We start from the raw sequence: 10,110 nt of genomic DNA, 5'->3' as shown, positions 1-10,110 counted from the left end.
GATGCTGACGCTGACATCAAAGCTGACACAGGGACGGAATAGATATACTTACAGCCATATTGTGCTGTTCACAGGCTCTCGCCTAGAAGCTTTCTTTTTTAGAACGGAGTGGCGAGAAGAGGCCCCCGCACTTTGCCAGAGGACTGGCATTCAGGCTACACATGTCACAACAGTCTTTGTGGCACTGGATGTTCTGCACAGAATAGAAAGACGCTTTCCCGTTAGGAACATTATAGATCCGCCGAAGAGGGAGCAGTTCTAAGCGGGAAGGTGCAGTACAGCAGATATGTTGGGTGGGCAGATTGCTGGAACATTTTCAAGTGGATAACATTTAATTCCAAGCTCATCTATGTGTGCCTTTCCCCTCCTTCAGTGCAATGCTCTTTCCTTCCACGAAAGGGAACTTCTTTTAATTAAAACAATTAAGAGGAAATTAAAATACAACTCATTGGCAAGTTCGCTAACATACAGCGTATACAATGTGCTCTTGGCTTCGGGAGTAGATTCTCATGATTCATCGCTTACGTACAACACCCAGCGCTCATCCCAAGAGGTGCCCTCCTCATTGCCCATCATCCATTTCCCCTGCCCGCCACCCCCCCCCCCACATCAACCCTCAGTTTGTTCTCTGATTTTAAGAGTCTCTTATGGTTTGCCTCCCTCTCTGCTTGAAACTATTTTTCCCCCTTCCCCCATGGTCTTCTGTTAAGTTTCTTAAATTCCACATATGAGTGAAAACATATGTTATCTGTCTTTCTCTGCCTGACTTCTTTCACTTAGCGTAATACCCTCCAGTTCCATCCATGTTGTTGCAAATGGCAAGAATTTATTCTTTCTCACTGGCAAGTAGTATTCCATTGTATATATAAGCCACATCTTCTTTATCTATTCATCAGTTAATGGCCATTTGGGCTCTTTCCATAATTTGGCTACGGTTGATAGCACCGCTATAAACAGTGGGGTGCACGTGCCCCTATGAATCAGCACTCCTGTATCCTTTGGATACATTCCTAGTAGTGCAATTTCTGGGTTGTAGGTTAATTCTATTTTTGATTTTTGAGGAACCTCCACACTGTTTTCCAGAGCGGCTGCACCAGTTTGCATTCCCACCAGCAGTGCAAAAGAGATCCTCTTTCTCCGCATCCTCGCCAACGTCTGTCATTGTCTGAGTTGTTAATTTTAGCCATCGTGACAGGTGTGAGGTGGTATCTCAGTGTGGTTTTGATATGTATTTCCCTGGTGAGGAGTGATGTGGAGCATCTTCTAATGTGTCTGCTGGCCATCTAGACGTTTAACTCTTGTCCTCCAGATCAGCTTCCCCCTGGAGACCTAAGCTACCAGTGTTGCTACCCCTGCACTCATCCAGAGGACTGCTTGTCTTTTGCTCCTTGGGCTTGAGGATGGACCAGACCCTTCCCCTCCATACCTCAGTCACTCATTGGTTTAGATGGGAATGCTGTACTGACCGGACTGAGGGCGTAAGAAAGGCAGAAGGGAGTTTTATACAAAGAGTATAAATACAATAGGTATTCACTGGGGCTGCTCCTGCCCTGGTCTTTCTCACTGGTCCCTTGCAAGGACTTCCCCATCCCGCAACTGCCGCCCCCTTGTGGCAAACACTCTCTTCCCCCTGGCCTCGGCTTGCACTTGAGGATGCGTGGGAGGTCTGCAGACAGGCCCCAGACAGTCTGTTCTCTTGTGTGTTACCAGTCACTGTTTACTGCCCCAGGATTACTTTTCCCCTAGATGATTAATAGTGGAATGTCTGTTCCCTTCAGGGACTACCCCATCTTCCAGTGCTTTCTGATGGAGGCATCAGATCAGGATAGTAAGACATGAGTGAAAGCATGGGTGGCCCCGGGACAATTATCTCCTTATACTTCCTGCTACTGTTCGTGAATGATAAGAGCACCCAGGAGGAGTGCCAGTGGCAGAATTGTAGGCACTGGGGGCATGATTAATTGGCACTTATGGTAGGGGGTAGATTTTACGCTTGAACAGGTTGGTGCTGTGAACCATAGAGGATGATTGGGAGAGCACAATCCCAGACAGACCAGCCTGGCTGTGTGGAAGCGAAGCTTTCAGGCACACCTTATATATGACTGTGTGGCCGAAAGCAATAGACGCTCTGAATCATGGTGGTGATCCGATCCATGAATCACAGGAGGTATGTCTCATTTTTTCTACAACCATCAATTGAGCACCTGCTTTGTTCCCTGGTAGAGGATCAGAAGGTGGATCAGAGAGGGTCTTTATTCTCTAGGAGCTCACGGTCTCCTGGGGGAAGACTGACTTGTAAACATATCATTACAATACGGTAAGGTTCATGTTGTATCAGAGAAGTGGTTACAGTACCAGAAGAATGAAGCCAGGGGACAGACATTAGCTGCTGGGAGCAGCTGAGGCAGGTTGCAAGAAGTCACCCTTCATTCTGGGAGAGACGCAAGATGTCGTTAACTCCAACCCCTCTGTTCAGGGATTGCCCCAGGTCCAGTGGTCTCCCTGTGGTCCAGCCAGACTGCAGGAGTGCCCCCCACTCCCCCCAACCCCGCCCCTGCCCCGCCCCCCGCCTCAGGCCATTCCAATCATCCAATTGTGGATAGTGATTGCCCCCCCACCCCCGCCAGGCCCTCCTAAGTGGGGGGCTCCTACAAGGCTCACCTACAGTGGGGTCCTGAAGTCTCTGTCAGAAGCAAAGTCCTCTCCCCGTTATTCATACCCAAGCAAGTTGGAAGCTTTCAAAGGTGATCTGCTAGGGAATTTAAGGGATCAACAAATGGAAACAAATGCCAGAAAAGGAAGAGAATAAAAATAGTCATCCATGAGGAGAATTCAGATAGTGGACCCTTGACTCCACCTTCATGTCTGGTAACCCTGAGTGGACATACAGATCCTGGAAGTCTCTAACGCCCTGTGGTCCCTTGACTTCATCTGTTCTCCAAATACGGTTGTGGGCAGGGCTCAGAGAGGAGGTGTGCTAGGAAGAGGCTTGTCTATTTCCCTTTATTCATCAAGTTTCCTCTAACTGTTAAGTCACTCTGATCTCTGAGTCCCAGGCTCTTACAGTTGGACACACCTTGCCAGTGCCTCAGGTAGGAAGCAACCTCTACTGCCAGGACTTTCTTTGGGGAGGGAGATTTAGTTTGATTGTGTTTTACAAAATGCATCCATTTCTGTGGGACCTGAAGATTTCTGCTCACTTGGCTTCTTGCCTCTTCCCTTGTGACTGTGTATTCAGTTCTGACCTCATATGTGGTTGTAGGTGGTAACAAGGGGCCACGGTCTTGTCACCTCCTCCTTTCACACCTCCCCCTTTTTGGGGGAAGAGGCTTACTTTGCCCTAAAATGTTGTCTTCTGTAAAAAAAAGAAGTATTGGCAAGGGGAGACCCTCCTAAAGTGTGTGGATCTGAATGAATTTCTAGAACCTCAGGCTTGGAAGCAGCTCAGGGGTTAAATACGCTGCCCGCTTCAAGTTTGCAGATGACAAAACTGAAATCTATAAAGGTAAAATCACCCACTCAAGGTCACACAGCTTATTAATGATAAACCAGGATGGAATGAAGACTGGATAGCAGGTATTCTTATTTCTTGGTAATTTTCCAAAGGTTTTCAGACTGTTTTCTGGAGAGCTTGGGAGTTTTGGGGGAACCATCTTAGCAGGTATCTGGGTAGAGATGGAGCCCCCCTCCTTCCCAGCAGCTGACTTTAAAAATAAAATTTAAAAAAATGATTATTTATTCTTGAGGGAGAGAGACAGACAGACAGAAAGAGGATGAACAAGGGAGGGACAGAAAGAGAGAGACAGAGACAGAGACAGAATCCAAAGCTGGTTCCAGGCTCTGAGCTGTCAGCACAGAGCCTGATGAGGGGCTCGAATTCACAAACCGTGAGATCATGACCTGAGCCGAAGTCAGATGCTTAACCGACTGAGCCACCCAGGCGCCCCGCAGCAGATGACCTTTGATCGGTTTTACACATTGGTCTTCTGGTATGATTTTGCTTCAGCAAAATGTTTCACAATTTAGGAAGATAATTGAAAACTGCTGATGGTTCTGTGGATATTTAGGGAGTGCTATGAGGGAACAAGATGGGGACTTCTCTCAAATGCTGATGCTGTGAAACTGACCTCTAAAGAAGTCCAAAATAGGGGCAAAGGAAGGGATCTCCTGTTGCCAAACCAACAGAAAAGCAAAAGATATTTGAGTAACTGTTCTCACATCCTTGATGAGTGATTTTAATTTGAGTTACTAAATCACATTTTTTTCTTTCTATCTTTCAACTAGAAAGATTCCATGATTGTCTTAATGGAAAATATTGGGAATGAGACTGATTGGTGGGAGTTGATGGATGAGTTTGCAAATTTCACTGGCACACCACCGACAGAAGGATATAGTCCCTGTAGGATAGAGATTGAAACACTCAACAAATATGCCGTACTGGTCATCTATGCCCTGGTCTTCATGCTGAGCCTGCTGGGAAACTCCCTGGTGATACTGGTTGTCTTATACAGTCAGGTCAGCCGATCTGTCACTGATGTCTATCTGCTGAACCTGGCCATAGCTGACTTGCTCTTCGCCCTAACCTTACCTATCTGGGCTGCCTCCAAGGCAAAGGGCTGGATCTTTGGCACAGCCCTGTGCAAGGTGGTCTCTTTTCTGAAGGAAGTCAATTTCTACAGTGGTATTTTACTACTGGCCTGCATCAGTGTGGACCGCTACCTGGCCATTGTCCATGCCACACGCACGCTGACTCGGAAGCGGCACTGGGTCAAGTTCATCTGCTTAGGCATCTGGGCCCTGTCCTTGCTCTTGGCCCTGCCCATCTTCATATTCCGTGAGGTCATCGAGCCCCCCTATTCCAGCCCAGTCTGCTATGAGGACATGGGTGCTAATACTGCAAAATGGCGGATGGTGTTGCGGGTCCTGCCCCAGATTTTTGGCTTCCTCCTGCCCTTGATGGTCATGCTGTTTTGCTATGGACTCACCCTGCGCACGCTGTTTGAGGCCCACATGGGGCAGAAACACCGGGCCATGAGGGTCATCTTTGCTGTCGTGCTCATCTTCCTGCTCTGCTGGCTGCCCTACAACCTGGTCCTGGTCGCAGACACCCTCATGAGGCTCCGGGCGATCAAAGAGACCTGTGAGCGCCGCAATGACATTGGCCGGGCCCTGGATGCCACCGAGATTCTGGGCTTCTTCCACAGCTGCCTCAATCCCATCATCTACGCCTTCATTGGCCAGAAGTTTCGCCATGGACTCATCAAGATCATGGCCATCCGTGGCCTCATCAGCAAGGAGCACTTGTCCAAGGACAGCAGGCCTTCCTTTGTTGGCTCTTCTTCAGGGAACACTTCTACTACCTTCTAGGCCCCTGCCCCTGTTGCAGCCCCTCGGGGCTCCTCCCTTGCCATCAACACCCCATTCTTAGCCTCACGCCCACTGGCTGTCCACAGTCTCTATGTCAAGGCAGCCCCCGTTGTGGTTACAGGAAGTTACTGGGGTCACGTCCTTATCAGGCCCTCCTTGTATGGTTGAGAAAGCCTGCCCTGCTGCCCCTCCCCTTACTGTAGTTGCTATGTCAGCTGCTAGAGCTCAGTCCATCCTACCACTGAGCCCATAGCACCCTGTCCCCTGAGACACTTAAAGACATTTAACAGACATTCTTTTAAGTGACTACAGAAAGTTCCCACCTTTGGGAGCCATTAGTGGCAAACAGCATTGGTTGCTGCCCCAACTCTCTCTTTCTTGCCTGTCAGCAAAGTCCACTTCCCTTGAGAGAGGCCAAAAAGGACAGGTACTCCTTTCTAAGACTCCTTTTTGCTAGGAGTGGCCTTATCATTCACTTCTGACTAATAAGATTTAAGGGCAATAGTGTGCTGGTCAACCACTGTCCTGGGGAAAAAAAAGTCCTGATTTGTAGCATTTGCCAAGTTGCCTGGTGTAAATGCTCCCACCGTGGTGATGTCACGGGTGGTGGTGTTTAGTAACCAGCTCACAAAAATCTAGGAAATGTAATGATCTGCTTTCACAAGCAGGTACAAACTGGCTTCAGTGCACCATTGCTTAAGAGGAAGTCTGCTGGGACCGGAGGACTCCTGGGAAGTACTCCTGATTGAACAAAGAAAGAGAGGGGCACCTGGGCCACCTCAGTTAAGCATTTGACTTTTGATTTGGTCTCAAGTAATGATCCCAGGGTATGCTGGGCTCATGTCATGGATTATTCGGTTAAGAAATGATCCCAAGGTCATGGGATCAAGCCTCATCTTGGGCTCTGCACTGAGTGTGGAGCTTGCTTAAGATTCTCTCTTTCTCTCGATTCTGTGTCTCCCTCTCTCTCTGCCCCTCCCCCGTTCATGCTCTGTCTCTCTCTGTCCCAAAAATAAATAAAAAACGTTGAAAAAAAAAATTTAAAAAAAAAAAAAAAGAAAAAAAAGGGGCGCCTGGGTGGCGCAGTCGGTTAAGCGTCCGACTTCAGCCAGGTCACGATCTCGCGGTCCGTGAGTTCGAGCCCCGCGTCAGGCTCTGGGCTGATGGCTCGGAGCCTGGAGCCTGTTTCCGATTCTGTGTCTCCCTCTCTCTCTGCCCCTCCCCCGTTCATGCTCTGTCTCTCTCTGTCCCAAAAATAAATAAAAAACGTTGAAAAAAAAAATTAAAAAAAAAAAAAAAGATTCTCTCTTTCTCTGTCTCTGCCCTTCTCCCTCACTCACACACACTCTCCTTCTAAAATAAAATGAAAACAATTTAAAAGAAAGAATAAAGAGACACACACACACATCCTTGGTTCTTGCCTTTAAATATGGTTGTAGGATATGATGTGACAAAGAGTCAAAAAGTGTGCCCAACATACTTAAGCAGATGAAGGCAATGGATAAAGAGGACCTAGAATAAAGAGTCCAGAAAGAAACCTAAGTCAGCATAAATGGTCAAATGGTTTTCGATAAGGGCACCAAGACTCTTCAATGGGGAAAGGATAGATAGTCTTTCAACAAATGGTGCTGGGAAAACTAGATATCTACATGCACAAGAATGAACTTGATCTCTTCCCTTACACCTCATACAGAAGTTAATTCAAAATGAATCAAAGACCTGATAACAAAAGCTGAAACTATAAAACTCTTGGAAGAAAACATAAAGGAAAAGCTTCATTTTGTTTGAGGTTGGGGATGGAGAGATGTTCAGAGATGGGGTTTAGATCAAGGTTGAGATTGGGATCAGGGATGAGGTTGGAGTTGGAGGTGATGTGGTGGGGAGCCAGGGATGGGATGGCAGCTTGGAACAAGGCAGAAGATCAGAGAAGGATGAAAATTAAGGATGGGGGAAATCCAGAACAGGGAGAAATTGGGGATGAGATTGAGGGAGGTTCAGATGGGCTTGGGAGCAGGTACAGAATGAGGTGTAAGAATGGGATGAGTGTGGGGGGGGGTGTGGTGAGTCTCAGGGAGAGAAGTCAGAACTGGAGTGAATGCTCAGGGGCTACTAGTGTCGTCCAATTAGTGGTTGGAGCAAAAAGACATCCTTGGGAGAGTGACCATTTTCTGGGGATCATTGTCTACAATACTTTTCTGGGGGCCAGGATGGAGGTGACTTGGCCTATCCAGCTGCGGTTCTCCAAGGCGGTTGATGAGAAAGGAGTTAGGGCTCAAGCCTTAGGGGATACATTTGGTGCAGAGAGAAGCCAGACGAATGCAGAAACCCAGGGAGGAAGGCTGGATATTGGGCATGGGAACCTTCCCTTCCTCTCCCTCCCTCCCTCCATCCCTCCTTCCCTCCCTCCCCTAATGCCCTTCTGCCTTCTCCTCCTGCCTGATTAAATGCTTATCTTCCTTCATTCTCTGCTATTCCAAAGACAGCTCCATCAGGGCTTTAGTAAGTAAATATGGATCCATATTGGGCCTGAGAAAATACAAATGACTAATACATATCTGAAAACATGCCTGGCCTCGCTAGTAACCTGGGAAATGGGAATCAAACAGCAATGAAATAATTTGGAAGTGTCTTAAATAGGAAGGGATATACAGTGGACTCTCCAACAACACTGGTTTGAATTGTATGCGTCCGCTTATATGAGGATTTTAAAAAATAAATACAATACTATAAATGTATTTTCCTCCTTATTTTTAAAAATTTTTAAATACAATCCACATGAGGCTCACACTCATGATCCTAAGACTAAGAGTCCCATGCTCTACTGACTGAGCAAGCCAGGCACCCCTTCATGATTTTGTTTTTTAATGTTTATTTATTTATTTTGAGAGAGAGAGAGAGAAAGAGTGAAGGCAAGTGGGGGAGGGCCAGACAGAGAAGGAGAGAGAGAATCCCAAGCAGGCTCTGCACTGTCAATGCAGAGCTCGATGCGGGGCTCAGTCTCACAAATCGTGAGATCATGACCTGAGCTGAAATCAAGAGTCGGACGCTTAACCGACTGAGCCACCCAGGCACCCCCTCCATGATTTTCTTAATAACATTTTCTCTAGCTTATTTTATTGTAAGAATACAATATGTAATACATATAACATACAAAATATGTGCGAATCTACTATTTATGTTATTGGTAAGGCTTCCAGTCAACAGTGCGCTATTAGCAGTTAAGATTTTGGGGAGTCAAAAGTTGCATATAGATTTTTGAGTGCAAGGTGTGGGGGTGGGGTCAGTGTCCCTAACCCTGTGTCGTCTAAGGGGCAACTGTAGTCAGAACTCCTTCCAAACAAGGGCAACATTGTTCAATTAGATTTTCAATGCAGTGTAATTCTCTGGGTTATACCTCAAGACATAAATAATTTGCATTTCAGATCTGTAGCAATGTCAGATGTGGGTACTAAAATAACACAGTATACTGAAATATCAAAAATGAGTGTTTAAACCACTAGGTAGGATAAGGATTAGATACCTGGTCAAGGTCAGGGAGATGGTTCACCTCAGAAAGGGCTTAGTGTCCAGGGTGAAGCTGGAATCAGAGATGGGGTGCATCTTAGGAGGGGACTGGGGTGTCAGAGAGGGTAGAGAGCCAGGGATGGGGCTAGGTTAGGGTTGAGGGGAACATCAGGATAGAGTGGGGGACAGGGATTGGGATGTGAATGTATCTTCTGCTCAATGCTTGCTAATTTTAAGTTTTGAAAATTTGTCTTGGGGGCACCTGGCTGGCTCAGTGGGAAGAGCATGTGACTCTTGATCTCAGGGTCATGAGTTCAAGTCCCACACTGGGTGTAGAGATTACTAAAAATGAATGAGTGAATGAATGAACTTAAATAAATAAAGAATATCAAGTTTAAAAAAAATAAAGAGAATTTGTTTTGTAGGCTTGGTTAAAATTTTCCAGACTCCATGTAATTATGTTGAAATACAGTATTTTTCCCTACCGTAGTTACACTTCTGACCAACCATGGCCCCATCACCATCTCTTGCCCTCAGTTCAGTGGCCCGTTCTTATTAGTTCCAGCAAAAACATTAATTGATAGTCTGGGTTTTATTCGAAAGGGGTTTAAGATGACCCTTTTCTGTGCAACTTGCATTCGAACTAGCGTCTTTCAGAGGCTGAAAATTCTCGTAGATGCAGTCAAAATAAAAGGGCTGCCTCCTCTTTGGTCTAAGGGTCTTTCCTGAGATGTGTCTTTTCTTTTTTTTTTTAATTAAAAAAAAATTTTTTTTAAGTTTATTTATTTTTGAGAGAAAGAGAGAGAGAGAGAGAGAGAGAGACAAAGCACGAGCGGGGGAGGGGCAGAGAGCAAGGGAGACACAGAATCGAAACAGGCTCCAGAATCTGAGCTGTCATCACAGAGCCCGACTCAGGACTTGAAACCCAAAGCTGTGAGATCACGACCTGAGCTGAAGTCGGACGCTCAACCAACTGAGCTACTCAGGTGCCCCCTGAGATGTGTCTTTTCTGAGGTGACCAGTAACCAAGAAATCATGATGGACTACAGCCTTTTGCTGCAGAGGTTGGAGAGGCCAAAGATCTGCGGGTTTGTCCCTTCTAGAAAATCCTAAGTGGCTAACACCTATGTTCTTAACACTGTTGTTTGTATCTATCCTGGTATTCTGCGTTTAAACTCAAGATCCTTCTTCCAACCTTGAGGGTAAACATGAATTAAAGAATTAGAAATATATAAAATA

At 46.4% G+C, this 10,110-nt stretch overlaps 1 protein-coding gene across 2 annotated transcripts; it reads left to right on the top strand.

The window, feature by feature from the left end:
• The first annotated feature begins 2,995 nt into the window (after positions 1 to 2,995).
• On the top strand, positions 2,996 to 6,001 carry CXCR1 (C-X-C motif chemokine receptor 1). Of its 2 annotated transcripts, none has more exons than XM_007086116.3 (2): positions 2,996 to 3,092; positions 4,285 to 6,001. In XM_007086116.3, the coding sequence occupies exon 2, from the start codon at positions 4,294 to 4,296 to the stop codon at positions 5,365 to 5,367; it is 1,074 nt and encodes a 357-aa protein (XP_007086178.2). In that variant the 5' UTR covers positions 2,996 to 3,092; positions 4,285 to 4,293; the 3' UTR covers positions 5,368 to 6,001. The 2 variants fall into 2 exon arrangements, with proteins under 2 accessions (XP_007086178.2, XP_015394728.2); XM_015539242.2 differs by having other exon boundaries at positions 3,018 to 3,092; positions 4,289 to 6,001.
• The last annotated feature ends 4,109 nt before the right edge of the window (positions 6,002 to 10,110 follow it).

The sequence above is a fragment of the Panthera tigris genome, chromosome C1 (assembly GCF_018350195.1).
Source record: "Panthera tigris isolate Pti1 chromosome C1, P.tigris_Pti1_mat1.1, whole genome shotgun sequence".
In the NCBI taxonomy this organism is placed as follows: domain Eukaryota; kingdom Metazoa; phylum Chordata; class Mammalia; order Carnivora; family Felidae; genus Panthera; species Panthera tigris.
The sequence above is the reverse complement of the archived record's forward strand: the minus strand, read 5'-3'. Positions and strand labels throughout refer to the sequence as shown.